The sequence below is a fragment of the Agelaius tricolor genome, unplaced genomic scaffold (assembly GCF_023055355.1).
Source record: "Agelaius tricolor isolate 1412-34295 unplaced genomic scaffold, bAgeTri1.0.p SCAF_41, whole genome shotgun sequence".
In the NCBI taxonomy this organism is placed as follows: domain Eukaryota; kingdom Metazoa; phylum Chordata; class Aves; order Passeriformes; family Icteridae; genus Agelaius; species Agelaius tricolor.
Genome location: NW_027269301.1, coordinates 2,539,391 through 2,566,431, shown reverse-complemented (window position 1 = coordinate 2,566,431; position 27,041 = coordinate 2,539,391). Strand labels below are relative to the sequence as shown.

The following is a 27,041-nucleotide window of genomic DNA, read 5'->3' as shown; positions in this document are numbered from 1 at the left end:
AACACATTTTAGTTATAGATTTTATATATTTCAAAATATTGACCCAGTTATAGCTATGAAGTTTATATATTTCAAAATATTGACACAGTATAGCTATGAATTTAATATATTTCAAAATATTGACACATTTTTAGCTATACATTTTATATATTTCAAAATATTGACACAGTTATAGCTACGAACTTTATATATTTCTCAATTTTGGCATATTTGTAGCCACAAATTCCTATTTCTGCCGTTAACGGTGTTTTTATAGCGATTTTTGGCCGGTTTTACCGGAGCGCACCCGGCTCCTCCTGGCCACGCCCCCTCCTCAATGGCCACGCCCCCAAAGCCACGCCCCCGGGGAATCCCTTCTCGGCCCCGCCGTGACGTCAGCGCGCTCTGCGTCACGTCCGGCGGCGCACCCGGAAGTGGCGTGGGGCCGGTTGCCATGGGGCGGCCCGGGAGGTGAAGTTGCGGGGGAGAGAGAGAGGGGGCGAAACACTGGGAACGGGACCGGGAATGGGAATGGGAACGGGACCGGGAATGGGAACGGGATCGGGAACGGGAATGGGATCGGGAACAGGACCGGGACCGGGACCGGGAACACGACCGGGAATGGGAATGAGAATGGGACCAGTAACGGGAATGGGACCGGGATCGGGACCGGGAATGGGAATAGGAGCGGGATCGGGATCGCCGCGGGGTTCGGGGGGAGCCGAGCCGAGCCCTGCGGGATGGTGGCGGCCGAGGGGAGCTGCACCAGCTCCTTCCGCTCCGAGTCCCTTCCCCGTCCCGTCCTCGTCCTTGCCTCCATCCCGTTTCCCTCATCCCTTTCCCTCATCCCGTTGTTCCTCCGGCCCGTTGTTCCCTCACCCCGTTCCCTCACCCCGTTATTCCCCATCCCGCTGTTCGCTGTCCCCTCCGGCCGCCCGGCCCCGGCTCCGCTCCCTGGTGGCGCCTGGGTCGGGATCTCCCCTCGGGCCGGGGAAGGAGGGACAGCCCCGGCTGCGTCCCTGGGCTGGAATTCCCTCATTTCCTTGGCTCTTTTGGAGTTTTGCTGGTGTTTGATCCTGGCAGGGGTCCCGGGATCCCGGGATGCTTTGGGTGGGAAGGACCTGAAATAGGACCTGAAATCCCATCCAGCCCCAAGCCCGGCACCTCCCGCTGTCCCGGGCTGCTCCAGCCCTTCCTGCCCGGCCTGGGGCACTGCCAGGATCCAGGGATTCCTCTGGGAATTCCTCTGGGAATCCCACCCCAGACCCTCCCCACCGTGCCCGAGGGGATTCAGTGCTTCCATCCCCTCTGGATCCCTGTTTTCCTTTGGATTCCTGCATTCCTTACCTGGGAAAGGGAAGGGAAGGGAAGGATCCCATCCCAGGGTGTTTCCTCAAGGATCTCCCTGTGCTGAACAAGGAATCAGCTCCCTCAGGGAATCAGCTCCCTCAGAGGTGTCCCAGGGCTGTGCAGGGAATCAGCTCCCTCAGGGATGTCCCCAGGCTCTGCAGGGAATCAGCTGCCTTGGTTTTCCCTCAGGAGCAGAGCAGGGATGGCCCAGGGGAGCTCGGATGTTCCTGGTCCCTCCGAGGTCACCGGCTGAGGCTCCACAGCTCCTGCTGCTGCCCCATCCCAAAATGGGCAGGTAAGGATCCCAGAGGAACTGTGGGATAAACTGGAAAGGCTTTGGAGGGAAGGAACAGGGAACCTAATCAGGAATTCCAGCATGGGAATGGTGTCCTGAGTCCTCTCAATCCACAGCAAAACCCTGCAGTGGGTTGGGTTGGGTTGGGTTGGGTTGGGTTGGGTTGGGTTGGGTTGGGTTGGGTTGGGCTGGGTTGGAAGGGGCCTTCAGGATCATCCCACCCCTGCCATGGCAGGGACACCTCCCATGTCCCAGGGGGCTCCAGCCTGGCCTTGGGCACTGCCAGGGATCCAGGGGCAGCCCCAGCTGCTCTGGGAATTCCATCCCAGCCCCTCCCTACCCTCCCAGCCAGGAATTCCTTCCCAATATCCCATCCATCCCTGCCCTCTGGCAGTGGGAGCCATTCCCTGTGTCCCATCCCTCCATCCTTTGTCTCAGGTCTCTCTCTCTGGAGCCCCTTCAGGCCCTGGGGAACTGCCCTGAGGTCCTCCCAGATTTCTCCAGGATCATCCCCAGATTTCCATTCCCTGAATCCCAAGCCAGGCTTTTCCCTCCTTCCTGGCTCTAATTTTCCTGAGACTTTGAAAGAAAGCCAGGAGATAGAAAGGAGCTGCAGCCCCAAACCCAGCAAATCCCATGGGATCTTTCCATCCTCCTCAGCCCAGGCCACTCCCAGGGATGGGGCAGGAGTGGGAATTCCATCCCAGCCCATCCACACCCTCCAGGCAGGAATTTTCCAGGTGCGTTTAGCACCAAATCCATCCCTCAATCCGCTCGTTTCTCCCTTGGCATTGCAGGATCAGCATCTCCTGCCTGCTCCCGGCCTCGTGGCATTTCAGCCTCTCCCCCGTGGGGTGTCCCCGCATCCTGAACGCGTCCCTGCGGCAGCTGCTGCTGCTGGGGGCGGCCGCGGCCGCGGCGGCGCTGCTGCTCTGCTCCCTGCTGCTGGTCCGGGGCAGGCACCGCGATGGGAAATTCCAGAGGTGAGGGGCGGAGAATTCCATGGGAATGGGGAAATGCTGCTCTGCTCTTGATCCGCACCTGAGACAGGAAATTCCACAGGTGAGGGGGAGAGAATTCCATGGGAATGGAGGGGATAGAGCCTGGGGGAAAGGGGAAATGCTGCTCTGCTCCTGATCCGCACCTGGGACAGGAAATTCCAGAGGTGAGAGTGGAGGGAATCCATGGGAATGGGGAAATGCTGCTCTGCTCCCTGCTGCTGGTCCGGGGCAGGCACCGCGACGGGAAATTCCAGAGGTGAGGGGGGGAGAATTCCATGGGAATGGGGAAATGCTGCTCTGCTCTTGATCCGAACCTGAGACAGGAAATTCCACAGGTGAGGGGGAGAGAATTCCATGGGAATGGAGGGAATGGAGCCTGGGGGAAAGGGGAAATGCTGCTCTGCTCCTGATCCGCACCTGGGACGGGAAATTCCAGAGGTGAGAGAGGAGGGAATCCATGGGAATGGGGAAATGCTGCTCTGCTCCCTGCTGCTGGTCCAGGGCAGGCACCGTGACGGGAAATTCCAGAGGTGAGAGGGAGAGAATTCCATGGGAATGGGGAAATGCTGCTCTGCTCCTGATCCACACCTGGGATGGGAAATTCCACAGGTGAGAGAGGAGGGAATCCATGGGAATGGAGGGGATAGAGCCTGGGGGAAAGGAGAAATGCTGCTCTGCTCCTGATCCACACCTGAGACAGGAAATTCCAGAGGTGAGGGGGAGAGAATTCCATGGGAATGGAGGGAATGGAGCCTGGGGGAAAGGGGAAATGCTGCTCTGCTCCTGATCTGCACCTGGGACAGGAAATTCTAGAGGTGAGAGCAGGGAATCCATGGGAATGGAGGGAATGGAGCCTGGGGGAAAGGGGAAATGCTGCTCTGCTCCTGATCCGCACCTGGGACAGGAAATTCCACAGGTGAGAGAGGAGGGAATCCATGGGAATGGAGGGAATGGAGCTGGGGGAAAGGGGAAATGCTGCTCTGCTCCTGATCCGCGGCAGGCACCAGGAGATTCCAGAGGTGAGAGGGAGAGAATTCCATGGGAAGCAGGGAATGTTTCCATGGCAAACAGGAAAAGGGGAAATGCTGCTCTGCTCCCTGCTCCTGATCCGTGGCCAGCACCGCGCCCAGGACACGGGAAATTCCAGAGGTGAGAGGGCACAGAATTCCATGGGAAACAGGGAATGGGGAAAGGCTTCTCTGCTCCTGATCCACAGGAAGTACCAAGCCTGGGGTGGGAGATTCCACAGGTGAGGGGAGGGAATTCCATGGGAAACAGGGAATGGAGCCTGGGGGAAAGGGGGAACAGTCTCAGGTGTCCTGGCTCCTGATCTGTGGCAAGCACCGTGCCTGGGAAGGGAAATTCCAGAGGTGAGAGGGGAGGGAATCCATGAAAACAGGGAATGGAGCCTGGGGGAAAGGGGGAACACTAAACACTAACAGGTCTCTCTGCTCCTGATCTGCTGGAAGTACTGAGCCTGGAATGGGAGATTCCAGAGGTGAGAGGGGAGGGAATCCATGAAAACAGGGAAATGGAGCTTTGGGGGAAAGGGGAAATGCTGCTCTGCTCCCTGGTCCTGATTCCAGCAAGTACAGCTGAGGGTGGGATGGGAGATTCCACAGGTGAGGGGAGGGAATTCCATGGGAAAAGAGGGAGTGGAGCCTGGAGGAAAGGGGGAACAGTCACAGGTGTCCTGGCTCCTGATCTGCAGTGAGTGTGGCTGAGCCCAGGATGGGAGATTCCACAGGTGAGAGGGGGGGAATTCCATGGGAAAAGAGGGAAAGAATTCCCTGGAAAAGAGGGAAAGATTTCAATGGAAAACAGGAAGTGAAGCCTGGGGGAATGGAGGAAAGAATTCCATGGGAAAAGAGGGGAAGGAGGAAGGAAAGGAGGAACAGTCACAATGTCCTGGCTCCTGATCTGCAGCAAGTGTGGCCAAGCCCAGGATGGGAGATTGCAGAGGTGAGAGGGGGGGAATTCCATGGGAAAAGAGGGAAAGAATTCCCTGGAAGAGGGAAAGATTTCAATGGAAAACAGGAAGTGGAGCCTGGGGGAATGGAGGAAAGAATTCCATGGGAAAAGAAGGAAAGAATTCCCTGGAAAAAAGGGAAAGAATCATGGAAAAGAATGAAATGGAGCTTTTGAGGAAAGGGGAAACGCTGCTCTGCTCCTGATCCACAGCAAGTCCAGCTGGACCTGGGACAGGAGCTTCCACAGGGGCTTGGCTCTCATTCTCAGGGTTGTTTATTTTCTCTCATCTATTCCATTCTTCCTCTGACCTGCTGAGATCTGTCCAGCAGGTCGGGTTGTGGCACAGTCCCTGCCCTTGGGGTGGTCCCCTGGGGGCTTTTTATACTAAAAACTGTGTGTACTTTATTTATTTTAATTTTCCAATACCTATCACCTGTGTTAGACAGTCTGTCTCTACCCTAAACCAATCCAAAAGTGGCACCATCACAGGATGGAGGACAAGAAGAAGAAGAAGGAGGACAGGACACATCCAGATTCCTCCATCTTGCCTCTTGAACCCCCATTCTAAATCCCCAAAATTCTACTTTTTCACCCTGTGATAAATTCACTGTCATTCTACTCAAACTCTTGTGGCTTGTAAACCTTCACACAAAGTTGGGAATTGTTTCCATGGGCTAAAATCAGAGGCACAGGTGTTTGTGACTCTGTGCCAAGGTCTCTGAGCCCCTGCCAGGGTCTGGAGTCTGTGGCTGTGGTCACAGGGGTTTTCAGGATGAAGAAGAGACGAGAACGTTGACTCCATGATCAGAAGGCTTGATTTATTATTTTATGATATATGTTACTGTCGTGGTTTAGGGCAAATTTGGAGGGGAATTTCCAAATTAGGGCCCCTCCAGAAAGCAAACCCACACAGCCCCTTCCCCCAGCTGGTTCAGGAAGGATTCCTTGGAGAAGAGTGGAAAGAACCTGTTTATTTAACAGGCACAGCACCCCCCAGCACACAAAATGAACAATACCAGGTGACACCGCTCTGAAAAAGATGACAAATTCAGAAAGTCTCTCTTGGGGGTTGCTCACTCTGTTCTCAGTCCCTCTGGCGCTGGGCCAGCTGCTGCAGGCCACAAGGTGCAAACTCTCGGTGTTTCCCAGGTCCCAGTCCGGAGCAGGTTTGAAATGGTCAGAAAAAGGAAAGGAGAAACGGTCCAGGAAGAAATTTGGACAGTTTAGCTAAACTAGCTAATGAGCAAAAGCAAGCAGAAGCGAAGCAAGCAAGAGCAAGAGAGAGCAAAGCAAAAAGCAAAAGCAGGAAAAGCAAAAGCTGCAGTCTCTGTGTCCCGCCAGGCTGATAAGAAAACCAAAACAAAACTTTCCCTCTTCAGAGCCAGTCTTAAAGGTACAGAACATAATATCCAACATTAACAGAACACATGAATGGGGATACAAGCATCATAACGTCACCCTAGGACAGTTACATTAAGACTATACTAAAAAGAAATAGAAAGGAAAAGGTTTCTTCAGAAGCTGGCTAAGCTAAGAATAGAAAAGAATGAAAAACAAAGATCTGTGTCTCAGAGCATGAGACATGAGTGGTCAGGAAATCCAAACACCCACAGGACACCAGTCACAGGTCTGTGTTGCATTCCACAGCAGCAGATAACCATTGTTACCTTTGGTTGCTGAAACTGCAGCTTCTCACAGGGAAAAATCCCAAGAAAGGATTGTTCATGAAAGATGTCTGCGACAGGAATCACCCAGGGCAGCCAGAGCAGTGTCCTGGGTTCTGACACATAGGGAGTGCAATTCCCTGCAGCAATTCCCTGCAGCAATTCCCTGCAGCAATCCCCATTTCCCCAGGTACCTGGCCAGGGTGAGGGACACGGAGGCCACGGACACCGGGAACCCCAACCTGAGCTACGGCATCGTGGTGGACTGCGGCAGCAGCGGCTCCCGCGTCTTCGTGTACTGCTGGCCCCGGCACAACGGCAACCCCAAGGACCTGCTGGACATCCAGCAGATGAGGGACAGCTCCAGGAAACCCGTGGTGATGAAAATCAAACCAGGTATGGGCACAAACCTGGCATTTCTCCATGGTTTTCTCTCCTAACTTGGATTCCTGCGCTACAAAGTAGCTGGATAAGGGATATTTCCATGTTTTGAGTGTGGAACAGCTCCAGGTTTCTTTGGGATTGGTTTGAAGGAGTTTAAGTCTGGAATGGGGCAGGAGGGAGAGGTTTGTCCATGGGACAGCCGCTGGAAACCCATGGTGATGAAAATCAATCCAGGTACTGGGAAAAGTCAGCTCCATGTGGGAATTTGTCCATTATTTCCTCTCCTGACTCTGCTTCCTGCACTCCAAAGGGTCTGGATAAAGGGATAAAGGATATTTCCCTGTTGTGAGTGTGGAACAACTCCAGGTTTCTTTGGGATTGGTTTGCAGGGGGTTTTGTGGAGCTTACAGTTTGAAATAGGCAGGAAGGAGAGGATTTTCCATGGATAAGGCAGGTGCTGTCCCCCGACCTGCTGGACATCCAGCAAATGAGGGACAGCTCCAGGAAACCTGTGGTGATGAAAATCAAGCCAGGTACTGGGAGAAACATGGAATTCCGCCATGATTTCCTCTCCTGACTCTGCTTCCTGCACTGCAACATGGCTGGATAAAGGATATTTCCATGTTGTGAGGGTGGAAGAGTTCAAGGTATCTTTGGGATTGGTTTGTAGGGAGTTTTCTGGAGCTCAAATCTGGAATGGGGTAGGAGAGAGAGGATTTTCCATGGGACAGCAGCAGGAAACTCATTGTAAAGAAAATCAAACCAGATACTGGGAGAAACATGGAATTTCTCCATGATTTCCTCTCTTGACTGTGCTTCCTGCACTCCAAAGGGGCTGCATAAAGGATATTTCCATGCTGTGAGTGTGAAAGAATTTCAAGTTTCTTTGGGATTGGTTTGCAGGGATATTTGTACAGCTCAAATCTGAAATGGGGCAGAAGGGAGAGGTTTGTCCATGGGACAAGAAAAGGTGGTATTCAGATATAGTATGAAGAGTATACTTTGTATATTATATATATATATATATATATATAAAATATATGTATTATATATATATATAAAAATATAATAGTATACTATATATATAATATATTAATAGTATACTATTCTTTAGTATAGGTTAGTGTAACATTCTCTATTATATTATACTATAATATATTATTTCTTATTATATTTTTAGCATTCTGTAAGTATCTTTTCTGTACATAGTATGAATAGTATACTATTTATATAATATATTTATTATATTTTATATAATAGTACACTATATATGCTATATCATATATGAATAGTATACTATTCTTTAGTATAGTTTAGTATAGCATTCTAATAATATAATATGATATGATATATATTATATGATATAATATAATGGGATATAATATAATATAATGGGATATAATATAATATAATATAATATAATATTTCTTATTATATTTTTAGCATTCTGTAAGTATCCTTTCTGTATATAGTATGAATAGTATACTATTTATATAATATATTTATTATATTTTATATAATAGTACACTATATATGCTATATCATATATGAATAGTATACTATTCTTTAGTATAGTTTAGTATAGCATTCTAATAATATAATATGATATGATATATATTATATGATATAATATAATGGGATATAATATAATGGGATATAATATAATGGGATATAATATAATATAATATAATATAATATAATATAATATAATATAATATTTCTTATTATATTTTTAGCATTCTGTAAGTATCCTTTTTGTATATAGTATGAATAGTATACTATTTATATAATATATTTATTATATTTTATATAATAGTACGCTATATATGCTATATCATATATGAATAGTATACTATTCTTTAGTATAGTTTAGTATAGCCTTCTAATAATATAATATGATATGATATATATTATATGATATAATATAATGGGATATAATATAATATATTATTTCTTATTATATTTTTAGCATTCTGTAAGTATCTTTTCTGTACATAGTATGAATAGTATACTATTTATATAATATATTTATTATATTTTATATAATAGTACACTATATATGCTATATCATATATGAATAGTATAATATTCTTTAGTATAGTTTAGTATAGCATTCTAATAATATAATATGATATGATATATATGATATGATATAATACAATGGGATATAATATGATATGATATAATATAATGTAAAATGATATGATATTATATGATATAATGAAATATAATGTATTATAATATAATGTAATATCATGTCATATTTTGTCATATAATATAATATAATATAATATAATATAATATAATATAATATAACTAATATAATGGGATATAATATGATATGATATAATATGATATGATATAATATAATGTAATATGATAGAATATAATATAATGTATTATAATATAATGTAATATAATGTCATATCATGTTGTATAGTATAATATAACATAACATAATATAATGGGATATAATATGATATGATATAATTTAATATAATGTAATATAATGTCATATCATGTCGTATAATATGATATAATATATGGTATGATATGATATAATATAATATAATATAACTAATATAATGGGATATAATATGATATAATATGATATGATATAATATAATATAATATAATGTAATATAATGTCATATCATGTCGTATAATATGATATAACATAATATAATATGATATAATATAATATAATATAATGTAATATAATATAACATAACATAACATAACATAACATAACATAACATAATATATAATAATGAATCAGCCTTCTGAGAACATGGATTCAGATTCATCATTCCTGCCTTCATCAGGGCACCCCCCAAGCTCTGCTCAGCCTTGCCCAGGCAATGCTGCAGCTGCAGCTGCTCCTCTCCCCGTTGTGTTTCCGCAGGCATTGCGGAGTTTGCCGGCTCTCCGGACAAGGTCAGCGATTACATCTCGCCCCTGCTGAGCTTCGCTGCCCAGCACGTGCCCCGCTCCAAGCACAAGGAGACCCCTCTGTACATCCTGTGCACTGCAGGCATGAGGATCCTGCCCGAGAGGTGAGTCCTGCTTGGTGGTTTGGGAATTCCAGCTGAATCCCAGCTCTGCTTCCTGCACTGCAGAGCGGCTGCAGAAAGGACATTTCCATGTTGAGAGGGTGGAAGAGTTCAAGGTATCTTTGGGATTGGTTTGTAGGGAGTTTTCTAGAGCTCAAATCTGGAATGGGGTAGGAGAGAGAGGATTTTCCAGGGACAGCAGCAGGAAACTCTTTATGATGAAAATCAAGCCAGGTACTGGGAAAAACATGGAATTCCTCCATGATTTCCTCTCCTAACTCTGCTTCCTGCACTGCAACATGGCTGGATAAAGGATATTTCCATGTTCTGAATGTGGAACAACTCCAGGTTTCTTTGGGGTTGGTTTGCAGGGATATTTGTAGAGCTCAAATCTGAAATGGGGCAGGAGGAAGAGGTTTGTCCATGGGACAGGAACAGGAAAAGGTGGTAACGAAAATCAAGCCAGGTACTGGGAGAAACATGGAATTCCTCCATGATTTCCTCTCCTGACTTTGCTTCCTGCACTCCAAAGGGTCTGGATAAAGGATATTTCCATATTGTGAGTGTGGAAGAACTTTAGGGTGTTTTGGGATTGGTTTGCAGGAGTTTAAGTCACAAATGGGGCAGGAGGGAAAGGATTTTCCATGGGAAAGAGGCAGGAAACTCCTTGTGATGAAAATCAAGCCAGGTACTGGGAGAAACATGGAATTCCTCCATGATTTCCTCTCCTGACTGTGCTCCTCCTCTCCTGACTGTGCTTCCTGCACTCCAAAGGGTCTGGATAAAGGACATTTCCCTGTTATGAGTGTGGAAGAACTCCAGGGTGTTTGGGGATTGGTTTGCAGGAGTTTAAGTCACAAATAGGGCAGGAGGGAGAGGATTTTCCACAGGACAGCAACAGGAAAATGTTGTGATGAAAATCAATCCAGATACTGGGAAAAGTCACCTCCACCTGGGAATTCCTCCATGATTTCCTCTCCTAACTCTGTGCTCCATGAGTGGCTGGATAAAAGAGATTTCCAGCATGGAACAGCTCCAGGTTTCTTTGGGATTGGTTTGCAGGGAGGTGAAGTCTGGAATGGGGCAGGAGGGAGAGGATTTTCCATGGGACAGGAACAGGAAAAGGTGGTGATGAAAATCAAGCCAGGTATTGGGAGAAACATGGAATTCCTCCATGATTTCCTCTCCTGACTCTGCTTCCTGCACTGCAACATGGCTGGATAAAGGATATTTCCATGGTGTGAGTGTGAAAGAAATCCAGGGCTTTTTGGGATTTGATTTGCAGGGAATGTTCAAGACTGGAATGGGGCAGGAGGGAGAGGATTCATGGGACAGGATGAGAATCAATCCAGGTACTGGGAAAAGTCAGCTCCACATGGGAATTCCTCCATGATTTCCTCTCCTAACTCTGCTTCCTGCACTGCAAAGGGGCTGGATAAAGGATATTTCCATGTTCTGAGTGTGGAACAACTCCAGGGCTTTTTGGAGTTGGTTTGCAGGGATATTTGTAGAGCTCAAATCTGAAATGGGGCAGGAGGAAGAGGATTTTCCATGGGACAGGAACAGGAAAAGGTGGTAACAAAAATCAAGCCAGGTACTGGGAGAAACATGGAATTTCTCCATGATTTCCTCTCCTGACTTTGCTTCCTGCACTCCAAAGGGTCTGGATAAAGGATATTTCCATGTTATGAGTGTGGAAGAACTTTAGGGTGTTTTGGGATTGGTTTGCAGTGAGTTTAAGTCTGGAATGGGGCAGGAGGGAGAGGATCCATGGGCCAGGATGAGAATCAGTCCAGGCACTGGGAAAAGTCAGCTCCACGTGGGAATTCCTCCATGATTTCCTCTCCTGACTCTGCTTCCTGCACTCCAATGGGTCTGGATAAAGGATATTTCCATATTGTGAGTGTGGAACAACTCCAGGGTGTTTTGGGATTGGTTTGCAGGAGTTTAAGTCTGGAATGGGGCAGGAGGGAGAGGATTTTCCATGGGACAGCAACAGGAAAAGGTGGTGATGAAAATCAAGCCAGGTACTGGGAGAAACATGGAATTTCTCCATGATTTCCTCTCCTAACTCTGTGCTCCATGAGTGGCTGGATAAAGGAGATTTCCAGGTGGAACAGCTCCAGGATTTTTGGGACTGGTTTAAGGCTTTTTTGTGGAATTTTGCAGCCAGCAGAAAGCCATCCTGGAGGATCTGCTCACCGACATCCCCGTGCACTTCGATTTCCTCTTCTCTGACTCCCACGCTGAGGTGATTTCTGGCAAGCAGGAAGGTAGGTGGGCCTTGGGAAAGTGTCTGGAAATACCTGGGATTGCCAAGGGATGATTTGGGCTGTTTTTAAATTGGTTTTTCAAATCCTGCTTGGCTTGAGAGCCTTGATTCCTCAGGAGATCTGGAGTGTGAGATCTGCAGCTTCTGATGGGCCAAATATTTTCTGATTATCCCTGAAAATTTAATGGAATTGAATCTAGAAAATATTTAGGAAATCCAAGGCATTATTTGGGCTATTTTTATTGGTTTTTCAAATCCTGCTTTGTTTGAGAGCCTTTATTCTTCAGGAGAGGAATATTCCTTTGTTCCTCTAGAATATTCCTTTGTTCTTCTAGAATATTCCTTTGTTCCTCTGGAATATTCCTTTGTTCCTCTGGAATATTCCTTTGTTCTTCTGGAGCTCCTGATGGGCCAAATCTTTGCTGATTATCCCTGAAAATTTACTGGAATTCAGACTGGAAAGTATTTAGGATTTCCTCTAGTGGAATTGAATCTGGAAAATACTTGACATTTCCAAGGGAATACTTGGGGTGTTTTTGTTGCTTTTCCAAATCCTAATTGGCCAAATCTTTGCTGATTATCCCTGAAAATGGAATGGAATTGGATCTGGAAAATATTTAGGAATTCCAAGGGATGATTTGGGGTATTTTTATTGGTTTTTTCAAATCCTGCTTTTCTTGAGAGCCTTTGTTCCTCAGGAATGAACATTCCTTTGTTCTTCTGGAATATTCCTTTGTTCCTCTGGAGCTCCTGATGGGGCAAATCTCTGCTGATTACCCCTGAAAATCTACTGGAATTCAATCTAGAAAATATTTGGGATTTCCTCTAATGGAATTGAATCTGGAAAATATTTAGGAATTCCATGGGATTATTTGGGGTATTTTTATTGGTTTTTTCAAATCCTGCTTTTCTTGAGAGCCTTTATTCCTCAAGAGAGGAATATTCCTTTGTTCTTCTAGAATATTCCTTTGTTCCTCTGGAATATTCCTTCGTTCTTCTGGAATATTCCTTTGTTCCTCTGGAATATTCCTTCGTTCTTCTAGAATATTCCTTTGTTCTTCTGGAATATTCCTTTGTTCCTCTGGAATGTTCCTTTGTTCTTCTAGAATGTTCCTTTGTTCCTCTGGAGCTCCTGATGGGCCAAATCTCTGCTGGTTATCCCTGAAAATTTACTGGAATTCAGTCTGGAAAGTATTTAGGATTTCCTCTAGTGGAATTGAATCTGGAAAATATTTGGGATTTCCAAGGGATTATTTGGGGTATTTTTATTGGTTTTTGGTTTTTCAAATCCTGCTTTGTTTGAGAGCCTTTGTTCCTCAAGAGAGGAATATTCCTTTGTTCCTCTGGAATATTCCTTTGTTCCTCTGGAATATTCCTTTGATCCTCTGGAGCTCCTGATGGGCCAAATCTCTGCTGATTATCCCTGAAAATTTACTGGAATTCAGTCTGGAAAGTATTTAGGATTTCCTCTAGTGGAATTGAATCTGGAAAATATTTGGGATTTCCAAGGGAATACTTGGGGTGTTTTTGTTGCTTTTTCAAATCCTAATTGGCCAAATCTTTGCTGATTTTCCCTGAAAAATCAATGGAATTGGAGCTGGGAAATATTTAGGATTTCCAAGGGATGATTTGGGGTATTTTTATTGTTTTTTTTTTCAAATCCTGCTTTGCTTGAGAGCCTTTATTCCTCAGGAATGAACATTCCTTTGTTCTTCTGGAATGTTCCTTTGTTCCTCTGGAGCTCCTGATGGGCCAAAGATTTCCTGAAAATTACTGGAATTCAATCTGGAAAATATTTAGGATTTCTTCTAATGGAACTGAATCTGGAAAATATTTAGGCTTTCCAAGGAATGCTTTGGGATATTTTTATTGCTGGAAAATATTTGGGATTTCCAAGGGAATACTTGGGGTGGTTTTGTTGCTTTTTCAAATCCTGATGGGCCAAATCTTTGCTGATTTTCCCTGAAAAATTAATGGAATTGGATCTAGAAAATATTTAGGATTTCCAAGGGATTATTTGGGGTATTTTTATTGGTTTTCCAAATCCTGATTGGCCAAATCTTTGCCGATTATCCCTGAGAATTTAATGGCACTGGAGCCATTTCCTCTAGAGGGTGGGCAAGGATAAATCCCAGCATTCCTGATGGAAGGAACTTTGCAGGATGAGATGATTTGGAAAGCAGGGATATTTTGGTGTGATCACCAGAGCCTTAAAATCCCTTTAAAATTTCATTTCCTTCAATTCTTTCCTGAATTTTACACATCAAAGTGTCTTTAATTCATTCAGCCAGGAATTTGGTCATGGCATTGACCTGGGAGAGGAGAAAATCATCAGGAATTCCTGATGGATTTAACGATTTCCCAGGAATGATTCTCAACCATGAATGATTTCCCAGGAATATTCAACTTCTACAATTTTATAAAATAAAAATGAGCAATAACAGAGCCGAAAAAAAGGAATGAAAATGTTTCCATCTGCTTTCAAGTTCATAATCCAGCAATTCCTGCTATTCCTGGAATTCCAGAGCTGTTTTGTTTCCTCCTGCAGGAGTCTATGCATGGATTGGGATCAACTTTGTCCTTGGAAGATTTGAGCACACGGACGATGGTGAGGATCGGAGCGGGGCTGGGGCTCCAGGGGATGGTTTGCCAGCCAGATGTGGGGATGCAGTTCCAGCCAGATGTGGGGATGCAGTTCCAGCCAGATGTGGGGATGCCATGTCAGCCATGGCAGTTGCACTTCCAGATGTTGGGATGCAGTTCCACCCATGGAAATTGAATTTCCAGGTGTGGGGATGCAGTTCCAGCCATGGGAGTTGCACTTCCAGATGTTGGGATGCAATTCCAGCCAGATGTTGGAATACAATTCCAGCCATGGGAGTTGCATTTCCAGATGTTGGCATGCAATTCCAGCCAGATGTTGGGAAGCAATTCCAGCCATGGGAATTGCACTTCGAGATGTTGGGAAGCAATTCCAGCCATGGGAGTTGCATTTCCAGGTGTGGGGATGCAGTTCCAGCCATGGGAGTTGCGCTTCCAGATGTTGGGATGCAGTTCTAGCCATGGGAATTGCACTTCCAGATGTTGGGAAGCAATTCCAGCCAGATGTTGGAATACAATTCCAGCCATGGGAGTTGCATTTCCAGATGTTGGGAAGCAATTCCAGCCATGGGAATTGAATTTCCAGGTGTGGGGATGCAGTTCCACCCATGGGAATTGCACTTCCAGATGCTGGGATGCAATTCCAGCCAGATGTTGGGAAGCAATTCCAGCCATAGGAGTTGCATTTCCAGATGTTGGGATGCAGTTCCACCCATGGGAATTGCATTTCCAGATGTTGGGATGCCATGTCAGCCATAGGAGTTGCATTTCCAGATGTGGGGATGCAGTTCCAGCCAGATGTTGGCAGCTGCTGCAGGGCTTGGCTTGGGTTGGCTCCACTCCCTCCCGGAGCTTTAACAGCCACAAGCAGCAGCTCCTTGGGGCCCTCCCTGGCTGGATCCCCAGGAGTTTTCCCTGTTTCCCACTGATTTTTCCCAGTTTCCCATTGATTTTTCCCTGTATCCCATTGATTTTTCCCAGTTTCCCATTGACTTTTCCCATTTTTCCCCAGAGGATGAGGCAGTAGTGGAGGTGCAGGTCCTGGGCAGTGAGCACAGAAATTTTCCCAGTTTCCCATTGATTTTTCCCAGTTTCCCATTGATTTTTCCCAGTTTCCCATTGATTTTTCCCTGTTTCCCATTGACTTATCCCTGTTTCCCATTGACTTTTCCCATTTTTTCCATTTTTCCCAGCGGATGAGGCTGTGGTGGAGGTGCAGGTCCTGGGCAGTGAGCACAGGGATTTTCCCAGTTTCCCATTGATTTTTCCTTGGATCCCATTGACTTTTCCCATTTTTTCCATTTTTCCCAGAGGATGAGGCCATGGTGGAGGTGCAGGTCCTGGGCAGTGAGCACAGGGATTTTCCCAGTTTCCCATTGATTTTTCCCTCTTTCCCATTGATTTTTCCCTCTTTCCCATTGATTTTTCCCTGTATCCCATTGACTTTTCCCATGTTTTCCCAGATGATGAGGCCATGGTGGAGCTGCAGGTCCCAGGCACCAAGCCCAGGGATTTTTCCCTGAATCCCATGGATTTTTCCCTCTGTATTTCCCAGAGGATGAGGCCATGGTGGTCGTGCAGGTTCTGGGCAGTGAGCACAGGGATTTTAACCTATTTCCCATGGATTTTTCCCATTTTTCCAGAGGATGAGGCCGTGGTGGAGGTCCCAGGCAGCAAGCACAGGGATTTTTCCCTGTATCCCCTGATTTTTCCCCTCTTTCCCATCGATTTTCCCAGAGGATGAGGCCGTGGTGGAGGGGCAGGGCCTGGGCAGTGAGCACAGGGATTTTCCCAGTTTCCCATTGATTTTTCCCTCTTTCCCGTTGATTTTTCCCTGTATCCCATTGACTTTTCCCATTTTTTCCCAGATGATGAGGCCATGGTGGAGGTGCAGGTCCCAGGCACCAAGCCCAGGGAATTTTCCCTGAATCCCATGGATTTTTCCCTCTGTATTTCCCAGAGGATGAGGCCATGGTGGACGTGCAGGTTCTGGGCAGCGAGCACAGGGGTTTTCACCTCTTTCCCATTGATTTTTCCCTCTTTCCCATTGATTTTTCCCTGTATCCCATTGACTTTTCCCATTTTTCCCAGAGGATGAGGCCATGGTGGAGGTCCCAGGTAGCAAGCACAGGGATTTTCCCAGTTTCCCATGGATTTTTACCATGTTTTCCCAGAGGATGAGGCCGTGGTGGAGGTGCAGGTCCTGGGCAGTGAGCACAGGGATTTTCCCTATGTCCCATTGATTTTTCCCTGTTTCCCATTGATTTTTCCCTGTATCCCATTGACTTTTCCCATTTTTTCCCAGAGGATGAGGCCATGGTGGAGGTGCAGGTCCCAGGCACCAAGCCCAGGGATTTTTCCCTGAATCCCATGGATTTTTCCCTCTGTATTTCCCAGAGGATGAGGCCATGGTGGTTGTGCAGGTTCTGGGCAGCGAGCACAGGGGTTTTAACCTATTTTCCATGGATTTTTCCCATTTTTCCAGAGGATGAGGCCGTGGTGGAGGTCCCTGGCAGCGAGCACAGGGGTTTTAACCTATTTCCCATGGATTTTTCCCATTTTTCCAGAGGATGAGGCCGTGGTGGAGGTCCCTGGCAGCGAGCACCACGATCCCATTTTCCGCAAGCGAACCGTGGGGATCCTGGACATGGGCGGGGTCTCCACTCAGATCGCCTACGAGGTGCCCCAGAGTGTAAGCCTTGCCTGCCTCCCTCCCAGGGCAATATCCAGGAATTCCCCCTTCCCTCTGGGCTAATTTAACACCTTCTCCTTTCTTTCCCATCCTTTGGAATCCCCCATCCCCATCCCATCCCATCCCCATCCCCATCCCATCCTCATCCTCATCCCCATCCCATCCCATCCCCATCCCATCCCATCCCATCCCATCCCCATCCCATCCCATCCCATCCCTCCCCATCCCATCCCCATCCCATCCCATCCCATCCCATCCCCATCCCCATCCCATCCCATCCCATCCCATCCCATCCCATCCCATCCCATCCCATCCCCATCCCCATCCCATCCCATCCCCATCCCATCCCATCCCATCCCATCCCCATCCCATCCCATCCCATCCCTCCCCATCCCATCCCCATCCCATCCCATCCCATCCCATCCCCATCCCCATCCCATCCCATCCCATCCCATCCCATCCCATCCCATCCCCATCCCCATCCCATCCCATCCCATCCCATCCCATCCCATCCCACCCCATCCCCATCCCATCCCCATCCCATTCCATCCCATCCCCATCCCCATCCTCATCCCATCCCATCCATCCCATCCCATCCCATCCCATCCCATCCCATCCCATCCATCCCATCCCATCCCATCCCATCCATCCCATCCCATCCATCCCAACCCATCCCCATCCCATCCCATCCTCATCCCCATCCCATCCCATCCCATCCCAATCCCAATCCCATCCCATCCCATCCCATCCTCATCCTCATCCCCATCCCCATCCCATCCCCATCCTCATCCCATCCCCATCCCCATCCTCATCCTCATCCTCATCCTCATCCCCATCCCCATCCCATCCCTATCCCATCCCATCCCCATCCTCATCCCATCTCCATTCCCATCCCATCCCCATCCCCATCCCCATCCCCATCCTCATCCTCATCCCCATCCCCATCCCATCCCTATCCCATCCCATCCCATCCCATCCCATCCCATCCCATCCCATCCCATCCCATCCCATCCCATCCCCATCCCATCCCATTCCCAAAAGAATTTGGTTTTTTCATTCCCATCACTCAAATCCTGCATTAATCTTTAATTTTTAATCTTTCTGGACAATTTTAAATCCCTTACACTCCCAAAATTTGCATCCCGGGGCTAAAACCCCAAAAATTCCTGGTGGTTCCTATAAAAAGCCTTCCATAAAAATGACTTTTTCCTTTAATTTTTGGGAGAAATTGAATTAGCAGTTATAAATGTCACAGAACTGCTTTGTCCCAAACTGATAAATTGCTGTAATTCCACTGAGTTCTGGAGCAATTCCTGAATTTTTCAAGCTGAACTTCCCATGAAATTAATTGAGAATTATCTAAAGAAAAAACAGCATCAAATCCCCATGTTTGGCTCTGTTCTAATAATGGATAAATTGAGTTTTTAAATCCTGTGGAATGATGTTTCCCTAATTAATTCCCTAATTCCTCTGTTTTAATTAACAGAGGGTGTAAGAAATGATTTGGAATTATTAAAATCTGGACATTCAGTTCCAGAGCAGATCCAGTCAAAGATCAGCTGGGAAAACAGGGATGAACATTCCTGCCTGTGGGGTGGATTTATCTGAGCATAAATGGACATAAAATGGGAATTTTGGTCGTGGAATCTGTCCTGGGAATCAGGAATGGGAGGGGAGCACTGAGTTCAGCAGCCACAATCCACATTTTTCCATGGGAGAAGAAAATTCCAGGCTCCACAGAAGCAATTCCTGGGCTTTGCAGGGCCAGGGATCTGAAATTCCAAGATTTTGCTGTCCCTGTGAAGTGATCTTTTTCAAAATTATATGGGAAGTGATCATTCCCAAGGAAACCCAAGGAAAACTCTTTTATTCTGTTCTCCCTATGAAATAATCTTGGATTTTCCAAATAAAATGGGAGAGATGATCATTCCCAAGGAAAACTCCTCAATTTTGCTCTCCCTATGAAATAATCTTGGATTTTACAAATAAAATGGGAAAGATTATAATTCCCAAGAAAAATCCTTTTTTTTGCTCTCCCTATGAAGTAATCCTGGTCTTTTTAACAAAAAAATCTGGGAGAGATGATAATTCCCAAGGGAAATTCCTCAATTTTGCTCTCCCTCTGAAATAATCTTGGATTTTCCAAATAATGTGGGAGATGATCATCCCTGAGGAAAACTCCAGAAATATCTGGATTATAAAGGGCTGGAAAGCACTGGGAAAGCTGCCCAGGGCAGTGTGGAGTTCCCATTCCTGGGAATTCCAAAAACCACGGGTGTGGCTCTTCAGGATTCTTGGATTGATGATCTCCAAGAACACTTCCATGATGTGGAAGAGATGGGTGAAACTGGAGATGTCTAAGACATCCCAAAAAATTCATTTTTGGATCAGATCCATCCCAGTGATTCCTGATTGTGCTGTTGGATTGATGATTTTTATGATCTTCAAGATCTTTTCCAACCAGAACCCCTCCATGATGCTGTGGGGATATCCCTTACCCAGAGTGCAGGACACACGGACAGGAGAGGAAAGCATGAAAGAGATGGGTGAGGGGTGAGATTAAAGGTGTCCAAGACATCCCAAAAAATTCATTTTCAGATTGGTATCATCCCAGTGATTCCTGATTCTGCTGTTGGATTGATGATCTCCAAGATCTCCAAGATCTTTTCCAACCAGAACCCCTCCATGATGCTGTGGGGATATCCCTTACCCAGAGTGCAGCAAGCACAGACAGGAGAGGAAAGCATGAAAGAGATGGGTGAACTTTAAGGTGTCCTTTAAGGTGTCCAGGACATCCCAAATATTCATTTTTGGGTCAGGATCATCCCAGCGATTCCTGATTTTGCTGGATCAGGCAGGATGCACAGACAGGAAAGCATTAAAGAGATGGGTGGGAGTGAACTTAAAGGTGCCCAAGACATCACAAAAACCTCATTTTTGGAGCAGGACCATCCCAGTGATTCCTGATGTAGCTGTTGGATTGATGATTGATGATCTTCAGGATCTTTTCCAGGCAGATCACCTCCATGTGGGAATATCCTTTATCCAGGGTACAGGAAGCACAGAGTTGGGTGAGGGGTGAAATTAAAGGTGTCCAAGACATCAAAAAAATTCATTTTTGGATCAGAACCATCACAATGATTCCTTATTTTGCCATTGGATTGGTGATTTTTATGATCTTCAAGATCTTTTCCAACCAGAACCCCTCCATGATGCTGTGGGGATATCCCTTACCCACAGTGCAGGACACACAGAGAGGAGAGGAAAGCATGAAAGAGATTGGTGAGGGGTGAGCTTAAAGGTGTCCAAGACATCCCAAAAATTCATTTTTGGATCAGGACCATCACAATGATTCCTTATTTTGCCATTGGATTGATGATTTTTATGATCTTCAAGATCTTTTCCAACCAGAACACCTCCACAATGCTGTGGGGATATCCCTTATCCAGAGTGCAGGATACATGGATAGGAGAGGAAAGCATGAAAGAGTTGGGTGAACTTGAAGGTGTCCAAGGCATCCCAAAAATTCATTTTAGGATCAGGACCATCCCAGTGATTCCTGATTGTGCTGTTGGATTGATGATCTCCAAGATCTCCAAGATCTTTTCCAACCAGAACCCCTCCATGATGCTGTGGGGATATCCCTTACCCAGAGTGCAGCAAGCACAGACCCCAAAGCATGAAAGAGATGGGTGAAATGAAAGGTGTCCAGGACATCCCAAACCAAAATTCACTTTGTGCTCAGGAGCATGGCAGTGATTGCTGATTTGCTGTGCAGGAGGAGGTGGCCAAGGGGCTGCTGGCCGAGGTGAACCTGGGCTGCGACGCGCACCAGACGGAGCACGTGTACCGCGTGTACGTGGCCACCTTCCTGGGCTTCGGCGGCAACGCCGCGCGCCGGCGCTACGAGGAGAGCCTGATCTCCAGCAGCCTGCTCAGGAACAGGTACTGCATCCCCGGGCTCCTGCAAGGGTGGGAATCATCCTGGGTGTGCTGTGGAGAGATCGTGGAACTTCCAGTGTGTGATGGGAATAGATTGGATTTCAGGAAGGAATCCGCAGTATGGGAGTGGTGAAAGGCTGGGATGGAATTCCCGGCTGCCCCTGGATCCCTTGGAGTGTCCAAGGTCAGCTTGGAGCAGCCTGGGGGGGTGGGAGGTGGTCCTGGAAAGGTGGGAATGATCCTGGGTGTTGTGGGGAGATCATGGCATGTCTGGTGTGGGAAGCGAAAATCTGGGAAGTGGAGAGGGATTTCCCTCAGGAATTGGAGTAATGGGGGTCAAATTGAAGATTAGGTTGGATTTGTGGAAGGAATTCCTAATATGAGAGTGGTGAGGGATAGGATGGAATTCCCAGAGGAGCTGTGGCTGCTCCATCCCTGGGAGGGCCAGCTTGGAGCAGCCTGGGGGGGTGGGAGGTGGTCCTGGAAAGGTGGGAATGATCCTGGATGTTGTGGGGAGATCATGGCATGGCTGGTGTGGGAAGGGAAAATCTGGGAAATGGAGAGATTGCTGCTCAGGAACTGGAGTAATGGGGTCAAACTGAAGATTAGGTTGGATTTGTGGAAGGAGTTCCCAGTATGAGGGTGGTGAAAGGCTGGGATGGATTTCCCAGAGCAGCTGTGGCTGCTCCATCCGTGGAAGTGTCCAAGGTCAGCTTGAAGCAGCCTGAGGAGTGGGAGGTGGTCCTGGAAAGGTGGGAATGATCCTGGATGTTCTGTGGGAAGGGAAACATCTGGGGACCAGAGAGGGATTCCTCCTCAGGAGTTGGAGTCAGCTGAAGAAGTGGAAATTTAGGTTGGGTTTATGAAAGGAGTTCCCAATATGAGGGTGGTGAGGGATGGAATGGAATTCCCAGAGCAGCTGTGGCTGCTCCATCCATGGAAGTGCCCAAGGTCAGCTTGGAGCAGCCTGGGGAGTGGAAGGTGGGAATGATCCTGGATGTTGTGGAGAGATCACAGCACTTCCAGTGTGGGAAGGGAAAATCTGGGAAATGGAGAGAGATTTCCTGCTCAGGAGTTGGAGTAATGGGGTCAACCTGAAGTTGAGACTGGATTTTGGGAAGGAATTCCCAGTATGAGGGTGGTGAAGGGGATGGAATGGAATTCCCAGAGCAGCTGTGGCTGCTCCATCCCTTGAAGTGTCCAAGGTCAGCTTGGAGCAGCCTGGGGAGTGGGAGGTGGTCCTGGAAAGGTGGGAATGGTCCTGGATGTTGTGTGGGAAGGGAAAAATCTGGGGACCGGGGAGGGATTCCTCCTCAGGAGTTGGAGTCAGATGAAGAAGTGGAAATTTAGGTTGGGTTTATGAGAGGAGTTCCCAATATGAGGGTGGTGAGGGATGGAATGGAATTCCCAGAGCAGCTGTGGCTGCTCCATCCGTGGAAGTGCCCAAGATCAGCTTGGAGCAGCCTGGGACAGGGGAAGGTGGTCCTGGAAGGGTGGGAATGATCCTGGGTGTTGTGTGGAGAGATCATGGCATGTCTGGTGTGGGAAGGGAGGGAGGGATTCCTTCCAGTCTGGGAAATGGAGAGGGACGGATTCCTGCTCAGGAACTGGAGTAATGGGGTCAAACTGAAGATTAGGTTGGATTTGTGGAAGGAGTTCCTAATATGAGAGTGGTGAGGGATAGGATGCAATTCCCAGAGCAGCTGTGGCTGCTCCATCCCTTGGAGTGCCCAAGGTCAGCTTGGAGCAGCCTGGGTGGGTGGGAGGTGGGAATGATCCTGGATGTTGTGGGGAGATCATGGCATGGCTGGTGTGGGAAGGGAAAATCTGGGAAATTGAGAGAGATTCCCCTCAGGAATTGGAGTAATGGGGTCAACCTGAAGTTGAGATTGGATTTTGGGAAGGAGTTCCCAATACGAGGGTGGTGAAAGGCTGGGGTGGAATTCCCAGAGCAGCTGTGGCTGCTCCATCCCTTGGAGTGCCCAAGGTCAGCTTGGAGCAGCCTGGAGGGGTGGAAGGTGGTCCTGGAAAGGTGGGAATGGTCCTGGATGTTGTGTGGGAAAGGAAAATCTGGGAGGTGGAGAGAGATTCCTGAGACTCAGGAGTTGGAGTCAGCTGAAAACGTGGAAGTTTGGGTTGGATTTCGGGAAGGAATTCCCGGTATGAGGGTGGTGAGGGCTGGGATGGAATTCCCAGAGCGGCTGCGGCTGCCCCTGGGTGCCTGGGAGTGCCCAAGGTCAGCTGGGCTCAGTCTGTCCCCAGGCTGTCTGTCTGTCCCCCATGGCTGTCTGTCTGTCCCCAGGCTGTCAGTCTGTCCCCAGGCTGTCAGTCTGTCCCCATGGCTGTCTGTCTGTCCCCAGGCTGTCAGTCTGTCCCCAGGCTGTCAGTCTGTCCCCAGCTGTCAGTCTGTCCCCATGGCTGTCTGTCTGTCCCCAGCTGTCAGTCTGTCCCCCCTGCTGTCAGTCTGTCCCCAGGCTGTCAGTCTGTCCCCAGCTGTCAGTCTGTCCCCAGGCTGTCAGTCTGTCCCCAGCTGTCAGTCTGTCCCCCCTGCTGTCAGTCTGTCCCCAGGCTGTCAGTCTGTCCTCAGCTGTCAGTCTGTCCTCAGCTGTCAGTCTGTCCCCCCTGCTGTCAGTCTGTCCCCAGCTGTCAGTCTGTCCCCAGGCTGTCAGTCTGTCCCCAGCTGTCAGTCTGTCCCCAGGCTGTCAGTCTGTCCTCAGCTGTCAGTCTGTCCCCCCTGCTGTCAGTCTGTCCCCTGCTGTCAGTCTGTCCCCAGCTGTCAGTCTGTCCCCAGGCTGTCAGTCTGTCCCCAGCTGTCAGTCTGTCCCCAGGCTGTCAGTCTGTCCCCATGGCTGTCAGTCTGTCCCCCCTGCTGTCAGTCTGTCCCCAGGCTGTCAGTCTGTCCTCAGCTGTCAGTCTGTCCCCCCTGCTGTCAGTCTGTCCCCGGGCTGTCAGTCTGTCCCCAGGCTGTCAGTCTGTCCCCAGCTGTCAGTCTGTCCCCATGGCTGTCAGTCTGTCCCCGGGCTGTCAGTCTGTCCCCAGGCTGTCAGTCTGTCCCCATGGCTGTCAGTCTGTCCCCCCTGCTGTCAGTCTGTCCCCAGCTGTCAGTCTGTCCCCAGGCTGTCAGTCTGTCCCCATGGCTGTCAGTCTGTCCCCAGGCTGTCAGTCTGTCCCCAGCTGTCAGTCTGTCCCCATGGCTGTCAGTCTGTCCCCAGGCTGTCAGTCTGTCCCCAGGCTGTCAGTCTGTCCCCCCAGCTGTCAGTCTGTCCCCCCTGCTGTCAGTCTGTCCCCATGGCTGTCAGTCTGTCCCCTGGCTGTCAGTCTGTCCCCCAGGCTGTCAGTCTGTCCCCAGGCTGCTGGGCAGACAGGCCGGGCCTTGCTCATTTCTCTCCCTATCCCAGGCAGGCCTTGCTGAGCCGGGCCTAGCTGATCTCTCTCCCTGTCCCAGGCAGGCCTTGCTGAGCCAGGCTTTGCTAAGCCAGGCTTTGCCGGTCTCTGTCCCTGTCTCAGGCAGGCCTTGCTATGCCAGGCTTTGCCGGTCTCTGTCCCTGTCCCAAGCAGGCTTTGCTAAGCCAGGCTTTGCCGCTCTCTGTCCCTGTCCCAGACAGGCTTTGCTGAGCCAGGCTTTGCCGGTCCCTGTCCCTTGTCCCAGCCAGGCCTTGCTAAGCCAGGCTTTGCCGCTCTCTGTCTGTCCCAGGCAGGCTTTGCTAAGCCAGGCTTTGCCGGTCTCTGTCCCTGTCCAGGCAGGCTTTGCTGAGCCAGGCTTTGCCGGTCCCTGTCCCTGTCCAGGCAGGCCTTGCTAAGCCAGGCTTTGCCGGTCTCTGTCCCTCGTCCCAGCCAGGCCTTGCTAAGCCAGGCTTTGCCGGTTTCTGTCCCAGGCAGGCCGGGCTGAGCCCCCAGGCCCCGGTCCCGGACCCGTGCCTGCCGCGGGACGCGCAGGACGAGCTGCGGCACCGGGGGCTGCGCCTGCAGCTGCGCGGCACCGGCGACTTCCAGCTGTGCCGGGAGCGGCTGCGGCCGCTGCTGAACCGAACCAACGGCACCGGGAGCTCCCTGAACGGCGTCGTGCAGCCCCCCCTGCGCCTGCAGAGCAGCGAATTCTATGGCTTCTCCGAGTTCTACTACTGCACCGAGGACGTGCTGCGCATGGGCGGCGACTACAGCGCAGCCAGGTTCACCAGGGCTGCTCAGGTGGGCAGGCGGGACCGGCCCCGGTCACAGCAGCGCCCATCAGGGCTTGAGTCCCCAAATCCTGCAGAAAAACATGGCCTGGAGAGACCCCAAATTCATAAATTCACTGAAGCTGCACAAGTGAAAAAATGGGGATCAATTCCTAGTTTAAAATTTCTCTCCATTAGGATTTTATTCCCAAACTCCTGCAGAAGAACATGGCCTGAAGAGACCCCAAATTCATAAATTCACTGAAGCTGCACAAGTGAAAAAATGGGGATTAGTTCGTAACTTAGAACAATTCTGCATAAGGATTTTATTCCCCAAGTCCTGCAGCAAAACATTGCCTTAAGAGATCCTAAATTCACTGAAGCTGCACAGGTGAAAAAATGGGGATCAATTCCTAATTTAAAATTTCTCTCCATTAGGATTTTATTCCCAAAGTCCTGCAGCAAAACATTGCCTTAAGAGATCCTAAATTCATACATTCACTGAAGCTGCACAGGTGAAAAATTGAGATAAATTCCTAATTTTGAGCATCTCTCCATAAGGATTTTATTCCAAATGTCATGCAGCAAAACATTGCCTTAAGGGATCCTAAATTCATAAATTCACTGAAGCTGCACAGGTGAAAAAAGGGATCAATTCCTAATTTAGAACATCCTCAAGGATTTTATTCCCAAAGATCTGCAGCAGCATTTTGCTTTAAGAAATCCCAAATTCATAAATTCACTGAAGCTGCACAGGTGAAAAATTGAGATAAATTCCTAATTTTGAGCATCTCTCCATAAGGATTTTATTCCCTAGGCCTTGCAGAAAAACATTGCTTTAACAGATCCCAAATCCCTAAAATCACCAAAGCTGCACAGGTGAAGGAAAAGGGATCCATTCCTAATTTAGAACATCCACAAGGATTTTATTCCCAAAGTCCTGCAGCAAAACTCTTTGTGTGGATCAAAATGTTCTCACAACATTTGGGATTTGCCTGACTGGATATTCCCAGAGAGTTGAACATTAATTCCACCCGAAATTCCAAATGTGAAGTAAAATATTCCCAGAAAATTTGGGATCCTGGATATTCCCTGAGAGTTGAATGTTAATTCCACCCAGAATTCCAAATGTGGGTCAAAATATTCCCATGAAATTTGGGATTTTCCTTACTGGATATTCCCAGAGAGTTGAACATTAATTCCACCTCAAATTCCAAGAGTTTAACATTAATTCCACCTCAAATTCCAAGAGTTTAACATTAATTCCATCCCAAATTTCAAAAGTTGAACATTAATTCCACCCCAGATTTCAGATGTGGCTCAAATGTTCCCACAAATTTGGGATTTGCCTTGCTGGATATTCCCAAAGAGTTGAACATTGATTCCACCCCAAATTCCAAGAGTTGAACATTAATTCCACCTCAAATTCCAAATGTGGATTAAAATATTCCCATGAAATTTGGGATCCTGGATATTCCCTGAGAGTTTAACATTAATTCCACTCTAAATTCCAAGAGTTTAACATTAATTCCATCCCAGATTCCAAATGTAGATCAAAATATTCCCATAAAATATGGGATTCTGGATATTCCCAAAGAGTTTAACATTAATTCCATTCCAAATTTCAAATGTGGATCAAAACATTCCCAGGAAATTTGGGATCCTTGACATTTCCTGAGA

General features: G+C 47.7%; 1 protein-coding gene across 7 annotated transcripts in view; it reads left to right on the top strand.

Moving 5' to 3' along the window:
* The first annotated feature begins 356 nt into the window (after positions 1-356).
* The window catches only part of ENTPD4 (ectonucleoside triphosphate diphosphohydrolase 4), a 35,170-nt gene continuing 8,485 nt past the window's right edge, over positions 357-27,041 (top strand). The window contains exons 1-10 of one of the 7 annotated variants that reach the window (XM_071454849.1): positions 357-450; positions 1,519-1,624; positions 2,422-2,607; positions 6,451-6,656; positions 9,550-9,700; positions 11,867-11,970; positions 14,518-14,577; positions 17,138-17,262; positions 21,041-21,207; positions 25,080-25,392. In XM_071454849.1, the coding sequence (XP_071310950.1) occupies positions 1,551-1,624; positions 2,422-2,607; positions 6,451-6,656; positions 9,550-9,700; positions 11,867-11,970; positions 14,518-14,577; positions 17,138-17,262; positions 21,041-21,207; positions 25,080-25,392 (1,386 nt within the window). In that variant the 5' untranslated portion in view covers positions 357-450; positions 1,519-1,550. Of the gene's footprint in view, positions 451-1,518; positions 1,625-2,421; positions 2,608-2,713; positions 2,882-2,960; positions 3,156-3,440; positions 3,775-3,891; positions 3,996-6,450; positions 6,657-9,549; positions 9,701-11,866; positions 11,971-14,517; positions 14,578-15,763; positions 15,784-17,137; positions 17,263-21,040; positions 21,208-25,079; positions 25,393-27,041 lie in introns of those variants that run through there. The other 6 variants (XM_071454850.1, XM_071454853.1, XM_071454848.1 and 3 more) reach the window with 6 other exon arrangements.